This window comes from Gopherus evgoodei, chromosome 7 (genome assembly GCF_007399415.2).
Source record: "Gopherus evgoodei ecotype Sinaloan lineage chromosome 7, rGopEvg1_v1.p, whole genome shotgun sequence".
In the NCBI taxonomy this organism is placed as follows: Eukaryota; Metazoa; Chordata; order Testudines; family Testudinidae; genus Gopherus; species Gopherus evgoodei.
This window is the reverse complement of record NC_044328.1, coordinates 90,688,079-90,712,534: the sequence shown is the minus strand read 5'-3', so window position 1 is coordinate 90,712,534 and position 24,456 is coordinate 90,688,079. Positions and strand designations below refer to the sequence as shown.

At 41.1% G+C, this 24,456-nt stretch overlaps 1 protein-coding gene across 2 annotated transcripts in view; it reads right to left on the bottom strand.

The window, feature by feature from the left end:
* Positions 1-338: 338 nt before the first annotated feature.
* The window catches only part of SLC6A11 (solute carrier family 6 member 11), a 205,308-nt gene continuing 181,190 nt past the window's right edge, over positions 339-24,456 (bottom strand). For both annotated transcript variants that reach the window (XM_030570048.1, XM_030570047.1), the window contains exons 12-15: positions 14,416-14,518; positions 13,522-13,622; positions 12,640-12,810; positions 339-3,494 (exon numbers count right to left, since the gene is read on the bottom strand). In XM_030570048.1, the coding sequence (XP_030425908.1) occupies positions 3,342-3,494; positions 12,640-12,810; positions 13,522-13,622; positions 14,416-14,518 (528 nt within the window). In that variant the 3' untranslated portion in view covers positions 339-3,341. The remainder of the gene's footprint in view (positions 3,495-12,639; positions 12,811-13,521; positions 13,623-14,415; positions 14,519-24,456) is intronic.

The window sequence follows — 24,456 nt, the reverse complement described above, 5'->3', positions numbered from 1 at the left end:
TAAATACTTAGTGAGAGACATTGATATAAACCAGGATACCAGATACGGTTTTGCCCATTTCCTTTAATTTAAAAATATGAGTAAGGAGACAAAACTTGGTGCCCTTTGAATACCAAATCAATTTTTTTTCCTCTGTGTGTGTAAAACTGTACATAAACCTTTGTGGTTGTTCGATTTTTGGATTTTGTTTTGTTTTTTCCTCCAGAATACTGCAAATACTCAGAAAAGGAAAATATTGTTTCTACTGCATATCAAAAAAAAAGTAATCACAATGACATAATTGCTTTTTTTCCTTCATATTTTGTTTTTAAAAAAGTTCACAAATACTAGTAGGAAATTTGCCCCCCACCCCTCCAAAAAAACAAAGCAAACAAAAAAACCCCAACCTCACACATCTTAAAAAACAAATCAGTAAAGTGTTAAATGGGTCAGGTATTACAAGCACACATTTACAAGCACATCACATTAGTAATTCTGTATAATGCTTTAGACCATGCCGAACCATATGTATGTGTATAAAGCTATTGGTGAAATGGTTCATAGCAGCAGAGTAGGAAGCATGTTCCATAGTACCTGTAGAGATATTTGGATGAGTATGACAGTCCAAAGTGGATAAACAAGCTAAAATGCATGGCTCACTTTGTCACCAGTGGTGAAATGTGCTTTGATTTAAATAGCTACCCTGAATTACCTGGAATTATCATCCCATTTCTATGGGATGGACAGTTGGCGTGGTGGCTGTCTTACAAATTGGCACATTTAAATGGTTACTCTTGCAAACTCACATGAGTAATCTTGACTTCCATGAGTAGCTCCATTGAAGTTAATGGGTCTCATGAGAGTAAGGACTCTTTACACAATTAAGGGTTTGCAGATTCAGGCCCTAGCAAAGCAGTGGACTTGGGTTTCTAGACGCTTCAACACTCATTAGAAAATGAGTAGAGACTAGACAGGATAATTTGGAGAGACTAGATACAGAATGCCTTCCTAGGCAAGGGGACCCACAGATTGCAAATTGTTTTTGATGAGCTAGTTGTCTGGCCCTTTCAGTGGAGGAACAAGAATGAGGACCAGAGAAGGATGCTGGACAGAATGTATTTCTCATGACCTGCTAGTACTGCGAAGAGGCACTGATTTCTGAACTCTTGGGTGGATACATTTCCACATCAAGAGGTAGGATGGACTTGCATCTCAATATTTTCTACAACTAGCTCTAGCTGCAATTTTAATTTTGATGACATTTCTCTTCAGTAAATATCCCAGCCAAGGCTTTCAAAAGTAACTAGTGATTTTGGCCACCTCAATTTTTGTTTGCCCAGCTGGAGCTCCTTAAAGAAAGATGATTTTCACAAGGTGCATGATCACCACTCTCTGAAAGTCAGGCCCGTCTCTAGTTGAGCACCCAAAAATTAAGGCATCCAAAGTCACCAGTCCCACAAAAAAAACTGGATTAGTTTTAGGCTGATACAAGAATAATCTCTTCAGTTCCCTCTCCCCACCAAAAGACCATTAAATTATATAGATTACATAATCTGATTTGAGGATATATGATTCTATTGAATATCTTACAGGAGCTATGCAAATTATCTTAAGATCACATTAAATTGTCAAATCTATATTATACATCTCTGTGTAATGTTAAGATATACTAGAAACTAGGAATGAAATCCACCCTTGTGCAGTCAGCCCACATGAAGCCTCTGTACCGCTCTAGTCCCAGTTAAGCTTTTCCTAATAGTTCCCTGTGCTGGGCTTCTGAGCATGGGTGAATTTCAACCCGTCTGAGCATGGGGTGCTGTGACGTTGCTCCAATATTCTGTTATGCTGTTGCTTGAACATTAGCTGGTGAGGCAAGCCTATGTGAGACAGTAAACTCACCAGTTTCCCACCCAGCCACTGTGTCAGATGTATCCTGTCAGCCTGAGGGGAGAGGGAAAAGAAATTGTCTAGTAGTGGTGTTTGCAATATTGACAGAGGGAGAGAGCACAAGATAGTCTAGTGTTTTGATCTTGGGACTGTTAATTGGGAACCCCTGTGGCCCAATTATCATTTCAAAACCCAGTTCCTACTCTCTTTTTAGTTTTGGGCAAGTCACATCCCCTGTCTCAATTGCCCCATCTGCAAAACATGCCCTATATAACTTACCTCACAGGGCTTTTGGGCAGGTAAGGAGCCAACTGCTCCAGTTGTGTTTGGTACTGTTTCAAAAGTGCTTTGAAGATTAAAAGAGCCATACAAGTGCTCTAGATAGGCATAATTTATTTCTGGATTTCATTTGAGGGGGGGAATCTCTCTAAAATGAGTTCCATTTTTCTCAGATCCTCTCCAGCTAAAGAAACTGTCCTAGGGACTCCCTTTCTGTTTTACAAGCAAAGACAAACACATTTCAACTCAGGGAATGGGAGAAGTACAACACAATGCAGGGAATTTTAGCTAGCCATAAACAACATGGAATAGCTTCAGATGTTCCAGGGAGCAGCATAGGTGAGATCAGACACCACTCCACAACAACACACTTCAGAGTTCTTAAATAAACAGCCTCTAGACATCTCCAGGAAAATAGTCATTCAAAGGGGGACTCATTCCTCCATATTTCGATACCTGGATGTAGTGAGAAGTTCCGGAATGGGGGAAGACACTGATGAGGTGGCATTTCCTTTAGGCTCCAGAAAGAGTACTCACCATGAGAGTAGTGCTTTGCCAAGTACAAGGCTGGAGCCTGCAGTCCTGACTCGGACAAAAGGACTGCACGGTTCAAGTGCAGAGTTTGATTCACAAACTGCATGATCCAAGCCCCTTTTAAGGTAATGGGAAAGACTCCCATTGACTTCAGTGGGCTTTGGCTCAATCCCACATTCAGATAGAAAGACGATGCAGCTGAGTTACTAGTCCACCAAAAGTCCCTCCAATATAAACAAAAGGACATTGTGACCACCTTTATAGACATACATTAGTAGCTGAAATGGTCTGAAATGTTTACAGATTAGAACAGATATATTTATACAACACCATGCTTTCCAAAAAAAACAAATAGAAAAGTTTACAGCACATTATACAGGTCCTTCTAATGTCTATAAAACATTTACTAAAATCACCATATTACAAGTCATCACTAACATACAGTACTATGCTAGTTCATTTTTCTTTTATATAATCATTACTTATAATAATAATAATAATAATAAAAATTAAAAAATCATTGTAAACAACTATACAATGTTCACTTTAAAATTAACTGGTTAATAAATTTTGTGCAAAACAAGCAGCCTCTATAATTAAGTGAAGTATTTTATTTATTTATTTATTTATACAAAAAGTAACACACAAAAAAGAAAGTTCTTTCAGAAATGTGTCTCCTTTTCTGTGATGGCTGAAATGTTGCCATCACCTTTCAGTTTGGCATCACAATCATTTACTGTAGCAGCATATGCCCCTGCTCCAAACTTCCCTCTCATCTTCAGATCTGGGCTAGGTATGACCAGCTTCCTGAATTTCTGAAACATTGGAGAAAATGGAAGACATTATCTCTCTCTCTCAAACAGAAACGTACATGCATGCAGCCAGAAACATCATCATCTCCTCATAGCAGGAATATTTATGGAAAATCTCTTCTCTGCAGGCTCATTTCATTTCACTGGAACAATTAATTGGTGTAACAAGCTGCACATCACACCACTCCCTTCCACAGCATTCCAATCCAAGGGCTTGAACATGAAAGCAAACCCTCATATGCTTGACCAAAAGCTTAGTTTTACAATAGATGCAGGGAGATATTCATTCCTCTGCAGAGGTGAGCACAAAGACTAAGGCTCCACTTATGCAGGTGAATTTGATGCAATCCAGCAAGACGCAGTGAGAAAAGTATTAAATCAGATATGCAAGAGCCTTTCATAGGGGGTCTGAATATAGAACTGAAGCTACAGTTGCAAATTGTATCTGTGCTTCCCTAAAAATATCCTTTATTTAAGAAATAAGTTCCACAGATTGGTTATAATGGTCCTGCAGCCTGCTTGCAGCTTTGGGACAGAGTCAGACCTGTCACTCATTGGCAGCAGAGGAATGCCCTGCCTCCTAAAGTTGCCTCCAGGTGAGATAGCTTCCAAAGCCAAGAGAATTCCAATCTCTTTACTGAATTACGGATAGTGCTAAATATGCTTTGAGGAAAAGCACAACAATTTCTCCTAATGCAAAGCATGATAAATTGCACCTAATGATATGTCAATTTCCATCTCTTTTCTGGATGATCTGTTTGTTTCCAGGGTGTGCCAGATCAGTGGATTTTATTACTCAAAGAAAGGACATTTTTCAGGTTGGCATGGATAAATTTTGCTATTTTGCATGCTAAGGTCCCCAGATCCATTACAATCCGATTTCATTCAGTATGGCTCCAGGGAGGGAAGCAGGATTATTTTATAAATATAGGCATCTGAGACTAAATGGATTATATATAATTCTCCTCCATCTTCCCCTAAGCACTAAGCTGTGGGGAAGACATCTTTCCCCCTCCCCCTTTCCCCCCCAAAAAATAGGAAATGACATTGGCTAAGAATGGATGACCATCTAATAGTTCTCAGTACAGGAGACATGACTTTGCCCTGAGATTGTCTTTGGACTTTGACGCTTAACCAAAGAAAGAATCTTTCTTGAATTCACTTAGGAAATGAATGCTACAACAGTTACAAAGACTAGCTGTCTGAATTAAAGAACAATGCTGGGGCAGTCTTATAGATTCATAGATTCATAGATTCTAGGGTCAGAAGGGACCAATGTGATCATCTAGTCCGACCCCCTGCACAAAGCAGGCCACAGAATCCTACCCATCCACTTCTATAACAAACCCCTAACCTATGCCTGAGTTATTGAAGTCTTCAAATTGTGGTTTGAAGACCTCAAGCTGCAGAGAATCCACCAGCAAGTGACCCATGCCACACACTGCAGGGGAAGGCGAAAAACCTCCAGGGCCTCTGCCAATCTGCCCTGGAGGAAAATTCCCTCCCTACCCCAAATATGGCGATCAGCTAAACCCTGAGCATGGGGGCAAGACTCACCAGCCAGCACTCAGAAAAGAATTCTCTGCAGTAACTCAGATCCCATCCCATCCAACATCCCATCACCAACCGCTGGGCATACTTATCTGGCGATAATCAAAGATCAATTGCCAAAATTAGGCTCTCCCATCATACCATCCCTTCCATAAACTTATCAAGATTAATCTTAAAGCCAGATGTCTTTTCCCCCACTACTCCCCTTGGAAGGCTGTTCCAGAACTTCACTCCTCTAATGGTCAGAAACCTTCGTCTAATTTCAAGTCTAAACTTCCTAGTGTCCAGTTTATACCCATTTGTTCTTGTGTCTACAGTGGTACTAAGCTTAAATAATTCCTCTCCCTCCCTAATATTAATCCCTATGATATATTTATAAAGAGCAAGCATATCCACCCTCAGCCTTCTTTTGGCTAGACAAAAGAAGCCAAGCTCTTTGAGTCTCCTTTCATATGACAGGTTTTCCATTCCTCGGATCATCCTAGTAGCCCGTCTCTGAACCTGTTCCAGTTTGAATTCATCCTTTTTAAACATGGGAGACCAGAACTGTACACAATATTCCAGGTGGGGTCTCACCAGCGCCTTATATAATGGTACTAACACCTCCTTATCTTTGCTGGAAATACCTCGCCTGATGCATCCTAAAACCGCATTAACTTTTTTAACGGCCATATCACATTGGCAGCTCATAGTCATCCTGTGATCTACCAATACCCCAAGGTCCCTCTCCTCCTCTGTTGCTTCCAACTGATGCATCCCCAATCTATATCTAAAGTTCTTATTATTAATCCCTAAGTGCATGACCTTGCACTTCTCACTATTAAATTTCATCCTATTACTATTACTCCAGTTTACAAGGTCATCCAGATCTTCCTGTATGATATCCCGGTCCTTCTCTGTGTTAGCAATACCCTCCAGCTTTGTGTCATCCGCGAACTTTATTAGCACATTTCCGCTTTTTGTGCCAAGGTCAGTAATAAAAAGGTTAAATAAGATTGGTCCCAGAACCAATCCTTGAGGAACTCCACTAGTAACCTCCTTCCAACCTGACAGTTCACCTTTCAGTACGACCCATTGTAGTCTCCCCTTTAACCAGTTCCTTATCCACCTTTCAATTCTCATATTGATCCCCATCTTTTCCAATTTGACTAATAATTCCGCATGTGGAACCGTGTCAAATGCCTTACTGAAATCGAGGGAAATTAGGTCTACCGCATTTCCTTTGTCTAAATAGTCTGTCACCTTCTCAAAGAAGGAGATCAGGTTGGTTTGGCACGATCTACCTTTAGTAAAACCATGTTGTACTTTGTCCCAATTACCATTGACCTCAATGTCCTTAACTACTTTCTCCTTCAAATTTTTTTCCAAGACCTTACATACTACAGATGTCAAACTAACAGGCCTATAGTTACTCTGATCACTCTTTCTCCCTTTCTTAAAGATAGGAACTACGTTAGCAATTCTCCAGTCGTACGGTACAACCCCTGAGTTTACTGATTCATTAAAAATTCTTGCTAACGGGCTTGCAATTTCATGCGCCAGTTCCTTTAATATTCTCGTATGAAGATTGTCCGGGCCCTCCGATTTTGTCTCATTAAGCTGTTCAAGTTTGGCTTCTACCTCAGATATGGTAATATCCACCTCCATATCCTCATTCCCGTTTGTCATCCTTCCATTACCCCTAAGCTCCTCATTAGCCTTATTAAAGACTGAGGCAAAATATTTATTTAGATATTGGGCCATGCCTAGGTTATCCTTAACCTCCTTTCCATCCTCAGTGTGTAGCCGTCCCACTTCTTCTTTCTTCGTTTTCTTCTTATTTATATGACTATAGAACCTTTTACTATTGGTTTTAATTCCCTTTGCAAGGTTCAACTCTACTTGGCTTTTAGCCTTTCTCACTTTATCCCTACATGATCTGACCTCACTAAGATAGCTTTCCTTGCTAATCCCACCCTTCTTCCACTCCTTGTAGGCTTTCTACTTTTTCTTAATCACCTCTCTGAGATGCTTGCTCATCCAGCTTGGTCTAGACTGAGACCCCTCTTTCCTCATAGGGCCAGCTACTCTTTACTTTTACACATGACAGGTGCACCCAAACTGGAATTCCAGTGACCTGGGCTGCTGAAGGAGTTACTAAGAGAACCGTGTGAGGCCCAGTCCAGGCTGGTTCAAATGGTCATTTCCTATAGGCTTTCACCATCACCTGATCACCAGGCTGCACCTCACATATGTCCTCTTCGCCGGTCTTTGAGTCTGGTTCAGTTCGGGGGTCCTGTGAACACACTGCGATAACAATTTGCAATATTCAACAAGCTGGTCACCCATGACATACAATTCCCCCCCTCCAATGCACAGATTTCCAGGCATCCTCATCGCCCGCCCTGTCAGCATTTCAAAAGGAGATAAGGCATGTGGATTAGTAGGACTGGCTCTCATAGACATGAGAACCACTTGCAGGTTGGTGACCCAGTCTTTCCCTGTAACAGAAAACATCTGTTTGGTTAATTTGTTTTTAATGGTTCCGTTAGCTCTTTCTACTAATCCCGAACTTTGGGGATGGTAGGGACAGGGGAATTTCTGTTTGATTCCTAGTGCCCTACATACAGTTTTCATCACCTTTCCTGTAAAATGAGTACCTTGGTCATTATCAATGAAGCATGGAAGTCCCCATCAGGGAATTATTTCAGTCCTCAATATTTTAGCTACATCAGCCAGTCCTATTAATCCACATTCCTTATCTCCTTTTGAAATGCTGACAGGGCGGGCGATGAGGATGCCAGGAAATCTGTGCATTGGAGGGGGGGTGGGAATTGTATGTCATGGGTGACCAGCTTGTTGAATATTGCAAATTGTTATCGCAGTGTGTCTCACAGGACCCCCGAACTGAACCAGACTCAAAGACTGGCGAAGAGGACACATGTGAGGTGCAGCCTGGGGATTAGGTGATGGTGAAAGCCTATAGGAAACGACCATTTGAACCAGCCTGGACTGGGCCTCACACAGTTCTCTTAGTAACTCCTTCAGCAGCCCAGGTCACTGGAATTCCAGTTTGGGTGCACCTGTCATGTGCACCATTCTTAATATTGTTAAGTGTTTGCATTTGATATTCCCAGTTTAAAATTAATGCAAGAATTTTGTAGTCTACTAATTGTTTAAGTGGTTTCTGAAACTTGAAAGTTTATTTAAGCGGTGTCATCTTAATAATGCTGCAGTAGCTCTCAGTGTTTTATTGATGTAATTACCTGGGGAGGAGCCACTGGATCAGTTGTAAATGCCATCACTCAAATCTAATACTAGGGACTGGGTTAAGATTTGTTAGTAGCAGGAATGACAGGTTACTGTGGTAAGAGTGGGGTTCACGTCTAATCAAGTTAGATATTACCTTAACTCAGCAACAGTTGGTCAGGTCCTCACTGATGTACTCAGCCCTCTATTAAGAACTACTAAAATGTATGAGCAAGCATTGGTCTAGGCATGTGGAAAAATTGTGTTATCATCCTGGCATGGTAACATCCTGGTGTTCAACATGAAAGTTGCAGCCCTGCTAGGAGACTCACTCGTGCCACAAGTGCAATGTAGGGTAAGAGCTGTGGTTCTCGAGAACTGAATGTCTTCACCTTGGATGGTGGCAGGGGAGTGGTCCCTATCGATAACAGGGGTATGTTGAGATGGTCATTGCATCCTTGAAGGGATGTTAATTCCTGAACTGGAGGCTCAGCCAGGGCACACACTTCCATTCGCATGTCACAGACACCTGCGTAACAAGGGCTGGAGATAACTACATGGCTTTCCCACGGGACCAATGTTCCATCCTGGGAGGATGGGTTTTGTGTATGGGAAACCTGAAGTCAGGACAAGCCTTATCTCAAATGTTGGGATCTGACTTAATGATGCATGTAACGTAAGTTAATGGATGATACAGCAGTGAGAAAGGACTCCACTTTCTGGTGTGAATGTGAGTGGTTAACTTTGGCAGGCAAGCCTTGCTTAAATATCTAGTTCTTCCTATTGTGTTAAGCCTTTTAAAAGAAATATTGAAAGGAGTGGTAGGGCAGTTACACTGATTCAGTGAATAAAAGGGTTTGCCATTGTAAAAACAAAAACAAATGGAAATGGATTTGGGTTGTGTTCTCGCAATGGCATAAGAACTTATTATTTTATTGTAAATATTATGTATTAGTTTATTTGTTCCTAAAATTATAGTTGTGTTAATAAAGCCAATTATTGCTCCTAATAAATACAAGAAAGTGGTGTTAGTGGGGTCTAAGAATTGTTCTTAGCCCTAAAACCAAATGGGGGAGCTGAAGGGTATGGTTGTGTTTATTTTAAATAAAATGTGGTTTACAGGGTGCTTATGCATAGGGAAGCATGCTGTGGCTCACCGGCCTAGCAACATTCTGGAGAAGGCCACGGGGAGGGGTGTGAGCTTGGCATGTGGACTGGAGCACTATGAGCATGTGATAAACAAACCCATATATGGGATTGTTTAACTCTGATTGGTTAAAGGTTCATGTTATGTAAGTTGTTATATAACTTGTTATATAAGCACCATGTGCTATAAAGTAGCAAGGGGAGGGGCTCCTTGCTGGAGGGACTTTGCCTGATTCTTTATACCAGGGGCTCTCTTTGTGCACATGTTGAATAAAGCTTTATTGAATTGAATCGCATTGGATCGAAGTCCCATGATTTCTACCCAGCATCAGACTCACTGGGAACCACCAAATCCCAACACCGCGTTATAGGTGAAACCATGTTATATTGAACTTGCTTTGATCCAGTGGAGTGTGCAGCCTCCCCTCCGCCCCAGAGCACTGCTTTACCACGTTATATCCAAATTTGTGTTATATCAGATGGCATTATATCAAGGTAGCGGTGTATTCATTGTAAAGCTGTCTGATCCAGGAAAGAGAACTGGGTTTTGCAAAACTACACCTTCTCTGTGAGACAGAAACATCCAAAAGGTGCAAAGACATACAGCAGGGACCTTACCCAGCTTTGGAAATGTCACCCCACATCTTGGGTCCTGACACAGAGAGACTGCAGGACACTCCATTTGCTGTTCCAGATGCAGAGAGGTCAAACACCAGCCCACCAAACTGACTTACAAAGAGTCAGATGTTTCTGGGTGTAGCAGTCACTCTGTTAATCTGACTTCTGCCATATACATTTTGGTGTTAATCTCCCCCTTGATGGGCAGTGCACACAGAGATAAGAAACTTTGCTCCACGCAAACAGGAGGGTTTCTCTCTAGGGTAGAACTGATTATGGTTTTCCTAGTTATTATGAAAACCCAATCAGACATGTTGACTGTCATGAGCAGAATAGGCCTGTTACCCCTGGACAGAACAGTGCTTTCAGACCTCAATTAGTCGTTGCCTTCTAACTGGTGGATGCTGTGCTCCTTCTTCCTAGTACCCATTCCCAAAACTGAATTGGGAAGATCCCTTTAAAAAAGTAAAAATCTGATTCTCTGCATTCACCATTTGTGGGATAGGCGAATATACAGCTGAAGCTGGATCTTTGCCAACAGACGAGATGGAGTCAGATAGCAAGTTGACACTCAGATTTACTGTATAGGTATCTTATGAACCGTAAAATGCTGAAGCATGCTTGTGTATGAGAACAGAATTCCCAATAGCTTCAAGAATTGGATTTTTGTTTCTCCTAACACCATTTGTTGTTTTCAATTATGCCTATCTTCACCTTCTGATAGCATTCTTCTGAGATGAGACCTTGTACATGAAGATAGTCGTCTCTTGCCCAGGCCTTCCATGGCAACACGTGTCTGTCTGTCCTGAATCCAAGATACTCCAGGAACTGTATCAGTCTGGGGGTTTGCTTCAGCATTCCAGCTGTACAGAACCCTGATCATAAACATTATCTGGGAAGTGATATGTGAATTTTCTTCGTCCCTAAAGTCAATATTATTGCTACCAAGATCCTGGGGAGATACCCTGGGAGCACAGGTAAGATCAAACAGTAACAACCAAAGTTAAGAAAAGAAAAAGTCTGCCATCCACCAGCAAAACATATGAATTGTCTAAGGATGGTAAATGGAAATGCTTTGAAGATAAGCCTCTATTAGAAAGTTAGTTAGATGTTTTAGACAGGGTCCTTCTCTGGTTGTCTCTGATTCTCTGAGGCTAGAAATAGGATTGGGAATGGGATGCAATGTTCTGTTCTGAAGTAGATGATGGATAATTTCGTTCATGGTGTCTCCTGTCCATGGGTTGCTGAGACTGGGACTGGGGCAAAGTGGTTCCTGAAATTCCTGCACAGCTCCATGGGATAACCCCTCAGGATTAGGTCCTTATTTGATCAAAGCTATAAGTAACTCTTTTGCTCTCAGACTGAGATAGTCAGGCATCAATTGGGAGTCTAACTCCAGACACAACTGGTTAGGAGACATGCTGACCTGAGGAAACAGAAGGCAGCTGCTGACCCTGTGCATGTTCTAGCTATCACTTACAATGAGGTATTTTGTCCTGTTGTAGTTCATGGACTGCTTCATCTTGCCATTCAACCTGTATATTCCTTTCTATAGTCTCAGGCAAAAGTCAGGAGTGTAAGCTGACTTTTCTGATGATGCTGAATAGCCTCAGCTTTCTATAAAGTTTCTTATTGCGTCACTAAAATAGCTGAGAGTCTGATCCCAATGAACAAAGCCCCACATACGTGAATGAAACAGGCCTGAATTCCGCTTTTCCCCCTTTTCAAGGAAGAAGCCGTAAAACATATAATTTTTAGGTTGCAAGGGATCATGCCTGCAGTACTGGCTGCCCATGTTAGCATGGCTTGGGAAAGCAGGTGGGAGCACTTAGAGTGTCCAAAGACCATTCATATTTGTTGTTTACTTCTCATTGTTGGTCTGATGCCTCCAGAGAGTTTTCATTCCAAAAGGAGGGGACCGAGGTTGTGCCTGCCTTGGTGAACAACCAAGGAGGCAATCTTCAACACAGGCTGGGAACAATAATCTTGACATTAGGGCCTGGTGATTCAGAGCAGCAGCTGGGCATTATAGCCCAATAATTACAGCATGGTGACTGCACTAACCACTGGGAATGACAGCCTTATACTTTCCCAGTCTTTTAGATGTGTCAGGAAATGCCTATCCCATCATTCTACCGTTCTGGGGGCATGAAGGGACATACAGCCTGCAAGAGCACCAAACACTGCAAACACCTCAGAGGGGGAGGCGGAGCTGACATGACCATCTCCTTGAAACCAAATGCAGCCCTCAGACACAGTATTGAGCTGAATTGTTAGTATAAAAGCATGAAATAAGGTTTGGGATTTCCCTTAGACAAACTCTGCAGCAGGGAGGACTCAATGAGCCACCAGCTGCTGTGGAGGGAGAGAAAACTGGAGGGAACTTCATGGGATAGAGCATAACCATGGAGCCAGTGACCACCAAATATGTTTCTGCCCCAGCCTGCAAACAGGTGGACAGACCATCGTGACGGATCTGTGGACCATAATACGAAGAAAAATGCTCTTTTTTGGTCTGAGCTGTGCTTAGTCATCAGAAGAGAAGGGGTCGTGCTCCTTTACCCACTTCTGTATAAATGAATGGCATTCCAAAAATATGTCTCACCTCTAGAACGGTTCCCTCTGTCTTCCACAACTTAATGCAGATCCACAAAGGAATACAAACCATGGATGAGAGGGCCATCATCCAGCCTATCCCATAGCCCCAGTCTGGATACGTATAAACATTGTTGTATTTCAAAGGCTTATATTTCACCAGGAAAAAGATGAAGATTCCCTGAAATAAAGGGAGAAATACATTACCTACGTTTGAAGCCATACTGTCTAGGGAAAAAAATACAGTTGCTGCACAGGCAGTCTACTCTCCCCCAGGAATCTGAAGTAGTGTAAGCTTTGAAGTCAGAGAGAGACACACCAATATCCCTTATTATGTCCATCTCAAATAATTTACATCTCAGTTCCTGCAACAGAAGTGAGCCACCTTTCAAGTTTAAATCCTATTTAACTTTCACTTGACAATAAAACTTGCACTTTGATGGCAAAGCATAACTGCACAGCAGAGATTAAGTTTTGGGTCTGGTAATCCAAATGATAGGAGAAATGAGCAAGATAGTTTCAAATCTATCACTATTAGAAAATAAGGGCAACATTATTGGTCTTGAGCCAATCTCTACATTTGCACCCGCAGTTTTGCATGTGAAATCTTTTGCACGTGCAAAAGCTCATATTTGTGTGCACAAATCCCAGATGTCCAACTAAGGAGTTTGCTTTTCCCTGTTATGGGAAGCATTAGAATTATGTGCAGAGGGAAAAATGAAGTTAACATTGATTCTTACCAAATCTACTGTAAGCTTCTTCAATTAAAATATATGCTAAATGCCATGATGATTACGTCTCTATTTCTGTAATTCATTAGCCTCAAACATATGGAAAAAAATCTGCAGAAAACCTAAGCATTCCCGACCAATTTATTCCGATTAATACTTACAGCACAAATACCAGGAGTTAGGACCATCCAACACCATTTAATTAACGACAGTGGTCTGTACCCGATCATATCCTCAATGTTATCATAAAAGCGATTGCTGCCTGCCCAAAAAAAACCCAAAACAAACCAAAAGTGAATATAGAATGTTTCTGTGAGCAATCAGTTTTGCAAAGATTAGGATTATTTAGCCTGGAAATGAGAAGAGTTAGAAGGGACATGTCTGTGACGAGGCCCTTCCCGGGGTGGACATACAATACGTTCACTGTGCTCCCTGAATACCGGCACACCAAGGCTGGAAAGGAAAGGCAGTGCCGGGGATATGCGTCTGCCCAATGGGAAATAGGGACCAACCAGCTGCCAAATCCTAATGGCTTCTGGTCAATATCAGTCTGAGCAGGGCCATTTAAGGCATAGAGGCTGCAGCTCATGCCTAAGGCCCTGGTTCTGAGGACATGTGACATCAGAATCTCAGCTTTCATTTTATAAAAGTTTCTAGCCCTTGTTGCCACAAAGAGAAGCTTAAAAAGGTGGCTTGCGTGTAACCAAGGCAACGATGTCTGCCTGAGTCTGCAGATAGCTAGAAAAAAGAGCTGGGCCCCTGCTATTGACACTTCTGCCTCTCTGGCCAGGGAGTGAGAGGGACCCCTGCTACCACTCCTGGAAGCCCAGAGGGAAAGAAAGCCCTGGCCCTGCGCCTGCCTCTTTGGAGGGGAGAGGTCCCCTCCTGCCACTGACTAGTGGGAGGTGGAGCCATAATACAAGGACAGAGCCGTGGAGGCCCTTGTCATGGTGTGACAAGGGCCATGCGTCACTTTAAATCTGGTCCTAAAACTAAGGCCATAAGTGTATGACTTCCATAAACATACAATAATGTAGCAGTCTTCAGTAACTCACCATAAATCCAGCCTATGCAGATGCATTCAAATATAGCCACAAAAAGAAGACACATTCCACTGGCTGCATAGGAGTCAAACAGCTGGAAAATGTACATTCCACCCTTAAACACAAAAGACAGAAAAGGGAAACCAAAATAGACTGTGGAGGTCTGATGGGGAATATTTCAAAGCACAAATATGATTTTAATTGCACAGTCATTCTTGTTCAGTAATGACGGATGATAATTTGTCAGTAATTTGTTATTGTGAAGGCTCTTTTCTCCTACTCCCTTAGCCTGTTAAATACTGCACATTTGTGTTAAGATAGTAAATCTCTTGGGGGAGGGAGGCAGATGGGAACAAGGCCCATCAGAAATAATGTTGTGTTCCAGGTGAACTTAGGATAACGGAGCATGACATTTGATCCTTTTCTGAAATGTTCTTACCATTCCATCCTATTTGCAACTTCGCTGTTACAGCATCAAGATTTAAAAGACTGAAAGTGCTTATGGTCTCCTAAGCCCTGCACATACATATGCAGATTTCTTCAAATGTCTGTTACACTACTGTGTAAAAAGCATTAGCTCAATCCTGAGAAAACTCGCAGAATAGTAACTCCTATGGAACATGGTCTCATAGTCAGGTGCACCCACTTACGAAAGGTTTGCATGCAGTTCAAGGTCTTTTAGATGATTTGCTCATCTAAGTCTTTATCATGTAACAAAGATCAATTAATTAATGACTTACTGGTAGGCTGTTCTTTAATTTCTTTCCCTTTCAAAAAAAATGCTATTTTTCTAATGGTTTTAAAACAGAGCTCCCTAAATAATGTGGACATTCCAGAAATAGAGCATGATCAAGGGCAAACAGGGTTCTACTTCAGCAAAAACTTCATTTGGAATCTACAAAGCACAAGTCAAAGGAAGTCAGTTTTTTCTAGGCTTTGGTGGCATACAAGCAATGCTTAATTTATGCCAGGGCTGAACCCTGGCACCTCTATGTTTGGCAGTTCATAGCCCCGGCACCTCTGGGCTTGCTGCCTCAGTTATGAATATAAAAGAATTGCTTGATCCCCGGTACCTAATTGATTGAGCCCCAGCATCTCTTTCATTACAAGCACTGCATGCAAGCCAGGCATAATATCCCTTTAAGTGGTCCTCCCCGATTAGCTGAAGTACGCAGAACAACTGTGCCAAGCTAACATGGCACAAAGGAGTAAAATTCACTAGACTGCCTGTAATTTTTCCTTCTCTGAAGTGGTCACTTTGTCCTCCATGATTCTTTACAACTAAGCTATTCCTCCTCATCCTCCCAGAACAAAGGTTCTTTTGTTTTTTGTAACCCCCTCTCTCTACTATTGCTGGGAGAATATTTTTTTGGCAAATAGTACTTTTCCTGAAAAATACACTTTTGAGGCTCCAAAACTATTCGTGAATTTGGGTTGAATTCAACTAAGTGGAAACTAGGGCTGTCAAGTGATTAAAAAAAAAATAATCATGACAGTATTTGGTCCTGCCATGAGGGCAGGGGACTGGACTTGATGACCTCTCGACGTCCCTTCCAGCCCTAGAATCTATTAATCTATGAATCGTGCAATTGATTGAACTCCTAAACAATAATAAAATACCATTTATTTAAATATTTTTGGATGTTTTCTACATTTTCAAATATATTGATTTCAATTACAACACAGAACACAGTGTATAGTGCTCACTTTATATTTATTTTTGATTACACATATTTGTGCTATAAAAAACAGGAAGAAATAGTATTTTTCAATTCACCTCATGCAAGTACTGTAATGCAACCTCTTTATCGTGAAAGTTGAACTTAGAAATGTAGAATTATGTACTAAAAAACTTCATTCAAAAATAAAACAATGTAAAAATGTACAGCCTACAAGTCCACTCCGTCCTACTTCTTGTTCAGTCAGTCACTCAGACAAATCAGTTTATTTACATTTGCAGGAGATAATGCTGCCCACTTCTTGTTTACAATGTCACCTGAAAGTGGGAACAAGTGTTCACATGACACTGTTGTAGCCAGTGTCGCTAGATATTTACATGTCAGATGTGATAAAGATTCATAAGTCCCTTCATGCTTCAGCCATTGTTCTAGAGAACATGTGTCCATGCTGATAACAAGTTCTGCTCAATAACGATCCAAAGCAATGCAGACTGACGCATGTTCACTTTCATAAGCTGAGTCAGATGCAACCAGCAGAAGGTTAATTTTCCTTTTTGGTGGTTTTGGTTCTGTAGTTTCCATATCGGAGTGTTGCTCTTTTAAAAGCCTTCTGAAAGCATGCTCCACACCTCATCCCTTTCAGATTTTGGATGGCACTTCAGATTCTTAAATCTTGGGTTGAGTACAATCAAATGTCGTAGCATCTTCAGGACTGCTTTAAATTAGGCAGCATCTCCACTACAGACTTCTGACCAACATAGCTGCACCACCAGGAGTATGCAGAGGTGTGAACCCCGTTCGACATAACTCTGCTGGCAGAAGCTGTAAATGCAATTATACTGGCAAAACTCTAGAAATTTCACATTGGTATCTTCTTTGCGTTTTGTCAAATCTGCAGTGAAAGTGTTCTTAAAACAAACAACATGTGCTGGGTCATCATCCGAGACTGCTATGACATGAAATATATGGCAGAATGTTTTTAAAACAGAGCAGGAGACATACTATTATCCCCCAAGGAGTTCAGTCACAAATGTAATTAACACGTTATTTATTTAATGAGCATCATCAGCATGGGAGCAGGTCCTCTGGAATTGTGACGGAAGCATGCAGGAGCATATGAATGTTTATAATTTCTGGCACGTAAATACCTTGCAATGACAGTTACAAAAGTGCCATGCGAATGCCTATTCTCACTTTCAGGTGACATTGTAAATAAGAAGGGAGCAGCATTATCTCCCGTAAATGTAAACAAACTTGTTTGTCTGAGTGATTGGCTGAACAAGAAGTAGAATGAGTGGACTTATAGGTTCTAAAGCAGGGGTAGGCAACCTATGGCATGTGTGCAGAAGGCGGCACTTGAGCTGATTTTCAGTGGCACTCACACTGCCCAGGTCCTGGTCACCGGTCCGGGAGGCTCTGCATTTTAAATTTAATTTTAAATGAAGCTTCTTAAACATTTTAAAAACCTTATTTATCTTACATACAACAATAGTTTAGTTATATATTATAGATTTATAGAAAGAGGCCTTCTAAAAAATGTTAAAATGTATTACTGGCACGCAAAACTTTAAATTAAGTGAATAAATGAAGACTCAGCATACCATTTTTGAAAGGTTGCCGACCCCTGTTCTAAAGTTTTACATTGTTTTGTTTTTGAGAGCAGTCGTGTAACAAAAAAAATCTACGTTTGTAAATTGTGCTTTGATAATAAAGAGATTGCACTACAGTACTTGTATGAAATGAACTGAAAATACTATTTCTTTTGTTTTATCATTTTATAGGGCAAATATTTGTAATAAAATAATAATATAAAGTGATCACTGTACACTTTGTATTCTGTGTTGTAATTGAAACCAATATATTTGAAAATTTAGAAAAACATCCAAAATATTTAATAAATTTCAGTTGGCATTCCATTGTTTAACAGTGCGATTAAAACAGATTAATCATAATTAATTTTTTTAAATCACGATTAATTTTTTTGAGTTAATCGCATGAGATGACTGATTAATTGACAGCCCTAGTGGAAACATTTCATTTTGGCCATTTTCAAATGTTTTGTTTTTACTTTTTGTTTTGAAACAGCATTCCATTTTGAAAATTTTCCAATTAAATTTAATCACACACCCAGGAAAGACACCCCAAAATGACCAAACCAAAACAAAAAAGTCAAAAAGAAAATTGCTTTGAATCTATCATAAAGTTTCTGTCCATTCAAAATGATTCTTTATAGGGGGGAGAGAGTTTCACTTTCACAAAAACAAAAATTAAAAATCAATTTGTTTGAAACAAACAGATTTTTTTTTACTTCGGCTTCTGTCCCCTCAGCTCTACTTCCTATCTTACAATGTATTGCCAGTCAGCGAAGTCGTTCAGAGAACTGATTGTCTCTCTGATTCCCCAGCCCATTGCACAAGATGAGAAGACAAGCTATATATTTTAATTAAGACGCATTGGAAAAGTTCAGCCACCTCCACACAGAATACTTCATCTATCATTTTATTCATTTATTATACAACAAATGGAAATGAAGACTTACAGCAAAGCAAGATCCCATAGTTTTGCATAAACAGAATTTCAATGCCTCAAAAAACAAAACATGTGCAACTGATTCTCCTGGTTGTGGCAGGGCTTAGAATATGTGGAAGGCAAATAAACAAATTGGTTCAAGTGAAAACCCTAATTTTGAGAGGACAGAAAATTCTACTGCAAGCCCAAGAGTCACCTCATTTAGGAAATAAATTGCACATAAGGATTCCAGATGTAGAAGGCCCCTAAAACTCTTTTGGCCAATGTAATTGTCAAGCTGCCCGGAGTGGCTCAGGAGTGTGAGTACCAGGCTCAGGGGAGTCTGGTAAGAAGCAGGGCACAAACCCAAATTGGTTGTGAGTTCTCTACTTAGATTTCACCAACCAAGTAATAAGTGTGAACTCCTAAGCACTGTAACTGCCTTAACATGGAGTCACAGACAATCCCCTTGAGTACTCTGGTCTATCTTGCCACTTAGGCAAGCTTGACTTTGTGATAGATGGTCCCTTACACCAAATATCACACCACCACTCAGGTTACTCTCAGGGCCAAAGGACTGGTCACTTACCCAGGTCAATTGCACCCTAGATCATACACCAAAGAGGATACTTGTAGCTGATCCTATAATAAATTAACTAAAGATTTATTAACCAAGAAAAAGAAATAAGAGTTAATTACAAGGTTAAAGCAGGTAAATATACACATATAAATGAATTGCCAACTTAGATTTCAAAAGGTGATATAAGGTGCTGTACTATGCAAGCTCCATATGTCCTTTAGTACTAACCCAGGCTCAGCTGCTGGGGATCCCTTGCTTATGCTTAGAAATCTTGCTCTCCCAAGGTCCAAGCAGCATAGAGCTATAGTTTTTCCTTGTAGGGGACTTTTATTCCCTTCCCCTAGAGTGCAAGCTGATGGAATGAGTTCATATGCATGTCTCTTCTTCATAGGTGTTGGGGTGGGGGTGGGGGGGCAATCAACAAAATCTTTGTTCTTTGATGTTTCACAATGGCTCATTTGGTTTCAGTGGGCTTTGTTGTGGGAAGGGCCTAACACCTTCAGCATTTTATGTGAGTTAATACTTCTTTCCTGTTTGGCGAATTACACCGTTAGAGGTTTATAAGGCAAACACTAAGGCCATGTCTACAAACTTCCACTGGCAGAACTACATCACTCACAAGTGTATAAAATCCACACCTCTGAGTGAAGCAGTTATAGTGACCTAACCCTCAGTGTAGACAGTGCTACATCGACGGGAGAGCTTACCTTATCAACACAGCTAATGCCTCTCACAGAGGTGGATATACTATGCTGATGCGAGAAGCTCTCCTGTCAGCCTAGTAGCATCTTCACTGATGTACTACAGCAGTGCACCTGCACCAGTTTAAGAGTAGACCTACCCTTAATATAACATTATAACAGGAGTTGGCAACCTTTCAGAAGTGGTGTGCTGAATCATCATTTATTCACTCTAATTTAAGGTTTCGTGTGTCAGTAATACATTTGAACGTTTTTAGAAGGTCTCTTTCTATAAGTCTTTAATATATAACAAAACTATTGTTGTATGTAAAGTAAAGAAGGTTTTTAAAATGCTTATGAAGCTTCATTTAAAATTAAATTAAAATACAGAGCCCCCCGGACCAGTGGCCAGGACCCGGGCAGTATGAGTGCCACTGAAAATCAGCTCACATGCCACCTTCGGGACCCGTGCCATAGGTTGCCTACCCCTGCCTTATAACATGGGGTATAGATGTTATGAGTGAGATAAATATATGCAGCATCCTACAAGTGTTTCATAAAATCTAATCACTAAACACATTCTTAAAAACTTAACATCTATTTTAACAGTGCTAACACATAGATGAGCCAGAATAATTTCCAGCTATATATTGGCCAGTGTTCACTTGAGTCCTCAGTGCCTTGGCATGAGCTGGCACCAGGTCTGCCAGTCTCACGGTACTTACTAAAGGAAAACACACTGACAAAGTATGGGGAAGACCCTATATATTTTAAAAAGCAGTATCAGAGATTACCTGAAGCATCAAATCATTCTACTAGTCTTCTGACCACATCTCTGCAGAGACACAGCTTTAAGGAATTGGGAAATGTGAGAGTGCTGTAAAGAAGGGCTAGATGTTGAAAGAATATTCTATAAGGTCTCTAACACAGAGTTGGACCTTCAGGAAGCTTGAATTCAAGACACACTTAAAAGCTCAGTTAAAAGAAACTCCAACATATCTCTAGTTGTCAGACAAAATGGGTTTCCTGATCTTTCAAGAACACCTTTAGGACCACGTTCTCAGAATCCTCTGAAATACCCAAATTTGTGGACAGTTTCTAGATTTGAGCAGTACATCCACAAGTTCTGTTGATTATTCATCCTCTACAAGGCAAAACCGCTCAGGTACCTTGAAAACAGTCTCAGTTGCTGTAGGTCAGCAGTTTGAGAGGATCCTGGCATAGATATTTCTCTAGGACTAGGAGATTCAGTGATGTTGAACTGACATCATTAGGTGTTTGAGAAACTATGGGTGCCTGGGCCACTACAATTTTCCTAACTGCTTGAGAATGTAGCTTCTCAAATGCCCTAAGTTGTGAGTTCCTTGCAGCAGAGACTGTCCTTGATGAGGGCTTGGAAAGCACCCTAGAGGCAGTGGGCACTACTGTACATTTCCAATATAAACAATGAATAATGCACAAAACTTCCCTCTCCAGAAGCAAGTGAATTTCACTTGCTTAATTTAGGAGTTTTAGCTTATACTTTCTTCTTGTAGCTTGGAGCTGTCAGCATACCACGGAGGTCCAATCATTACTTTTCACGTGACTGGCAGCCAAATCTAGAGGGAATCTTAAAGAATAGAGAGACAATCACCTTCTTAACTGCTTACAACTCTAGTAAGTTGTAGTGATGAGCTTCCTCAGAGAACCATTTGACTAGAATTGAATGGGGTCTATCTGAACTCCCTCAGGGGTGCACTGATTCTGGAAAACCCACTAACAAATTAAGATAATATGTCGAGTATAGAGGTGCATCACCACTGTGGAATAGTTTCCATAATCAGTCACTATCATACAGAGTATTAGAGTTCCTGGAGGACAAATACTTGGTGCTTCCAGAAGAAATAAACATTGTGAAATCTATTTGGGGGCAACTGGACTAGAACCAGGAGTGTCTGACAGAATACCCAATGGCAGGCCAGATCCTGAGAGAGTACTAAGGATTTCCTGTCTGTAAACACATGATGAAGACAAGGGAGTCAAGCAGTTGGAAGGTTTGATTAGTATATGCAGATAATATTTCATATGAGTGGGCTATCAACAAGTCATTTATTACTTTCTTGTCACAGACTAGCCATCACTAGCAGGACCAAGTACTGATTTTGCCCCAGATGGCCCCCTTAAGGATTGAACTCACAGCCCTGGGTTTAGCAGGCCAATGCTCAAACCACTGAGCTATCCCTCCCCATGCCTTTCCTTCATGCCCACAGTTTGGTGCAGGATCACTATCATTTTGAGTGTCCATTGGCACTGGAAGATCCATGGTGTGAGCAGCTAGATACTTCCTGCGATGTTGCTAGGGTGAAAGTTGCCACCAGGCTCTATGAGAATGACAGATTAGGCCAGTATGGTGATCATGAAGGGAAACTGGAAAAAGAATATCTTAATCACACATCTTCCTGCAGGTTCTAGCTATTTTAGTCTGCTCTCGTGACTCACTGACGAAATCCAGTGGTAAGAGGGTGGGAAAATGGCAGGCTTGCCATGCTGCACAAACATACATTGGAGGGAGCTCAGAGAAAAGAATCAGTGCCCTCAGGCTGCCCTGAGTTCATAGGAACTGGTACCAATGACAGGGAAGCTTAGCCATCTGAGCAGTTTTGTTTGCTTTTTTTCAAACTGTTGCTTTGGTGTCAGAATCTGTAGGAGCCAGAGCTGCCCTCCGAGAATGGAGAGCTGACAGGCCCATTGAGGGGGCAGGAGCACAAGATACTGACCACAACAAGGACCGGCTATGGCCCTTCCTGGACTAACAGGGGCAAAAAAATCTGGTTTCTGTGGCAGTCTGAAGTAGGAGGTGAGGATAGAGGTCCCACTCTGAGTCTTTCCTGTCCCTCTGACTTGCCAGCTTCTTGGATGCCATTTTTCACCCCAGTCAAAGCAGAAAGAAACAGCCAAAGACCCCTGGCTTGTGTTTCCAAAATGCTAGATATTACTGCTGAATCTCCACTCCAAAGCAGCTGAAAGCTTGCTGTCATATTGCTGCAGCTGGACAAAATGGTCCAGGGCCCCTAGCTGTCATGCTTCATCTTGGCCTGGAGCACCAAGTAGTCAGGGACAGTTGGGCCAGGAGATTCTGCATGGCCAGCTTCTGCTGCTGAATTTCCACCTGATGCAGTGTAAGGCTTTTCTGCCACATAGCTGTAGAGTGGAAGCAGTTAATTATTGCACAGTGGGATCATGTGCAGAAGTCACTAAGATCTTAGCTGGACCTGTTACTCTGCTGGGTTTTCTCCTCAAATACAGGTTTTCCTGTAGACTGCTGTTGTCAGGGATTCTGTTCCTACCACAGGAGCACCAAAGAAAGAGAGAAAAATAAACATCACAATGAAAAAGGCTTCTGTCTAGAAAGAGAGGGGAAAGGCTTAGAGAAACCTCTTACTTCAAGAGGAGGTTGGACACGGCAGAGTTAGAGAGGCAGTCAGTCCTCTGACCAGATGCACCTGCTCACACTTCACCGTGAAATTCAAGAGACAGCTTTCAAGAAAAAATGAGGAGCCTCTGTGCTTGGAAGATGATTAAGAACAGTTCAATTGCCACAAGGAAAGAGAATAATGAGGGTGTCATTTAAATTCCAGAATCCATGGGGTGGGTGGTTTAAGTATCTGATGGAGTTAGCATCCAATTCCCATTGAATTTCAAGGGGACTTGAATGCCTAACTATCTTTGTGCCTTTGAAAATGTATTGCCGCACCTCACATTTTAGAATCTCTGCTACTGAGAAAAGCATCCTGAGATGCAGAATGCCACGGCAGCCTAGATAGGTAGGCAACGGGATCATTGGATATACTGAAGGTAGATTATACAGTAGATATGTAGATACAAGAAATCCATGGATTTGGAAAAAGGACCACTTTCCTGAATGTCTCCAGAAGCTCACATTTCACTTCATGTGATATATTTGGCTTTTCTGGCTATAATAATATCACTGAGAGTAGAGCCTCATGCAACTCTGTCTTGAGTCTATAGCCAGCAAAACTGAAACAATAGCAATAAGTGAAGTTGATGTCCCTATTCATCCTTGGCTTTGCAGTGTAATAATGACTTCTTATATGCCTACAATATTAACAGTTTTACTGTACAGAAAGATTCATTAATGTGCTTGTCCAGTCACATGGACCTAATTGTCATGTTCTGATGTTCTAGTCATTTAAAATGGACAGCCCATAGCATATAAACACTGCAAGTTAATATTCCTATAAATCAAATAATCAAGACATTTACATATACATATATAATCTTATATATTCCTATATTCATATAATCAAGACATTTAATCCTGTTCTTAAAATTCAGGTAGCACCTGGTATTTGCAATAGCATCAGATAAAAAGTGTGGACTCCTGTAGAATGGTTTGTGGGACTGCTACAGGGTATGGGAGGATTTTGTAGCTTAAAAAAGATCTGTGCCAGAATAGGTCATTCCATTTAGCAGTAATAATAAAGCTACTAACCATTTATGTGGCAATTCACATGTGCAAAGCACTGTGCAGACATTCATGAATCAGCTGATAGAGATTTTGAAAGAAATCTATTTTTAATCTTTAAAAATATCTGTCCTTAAAGGA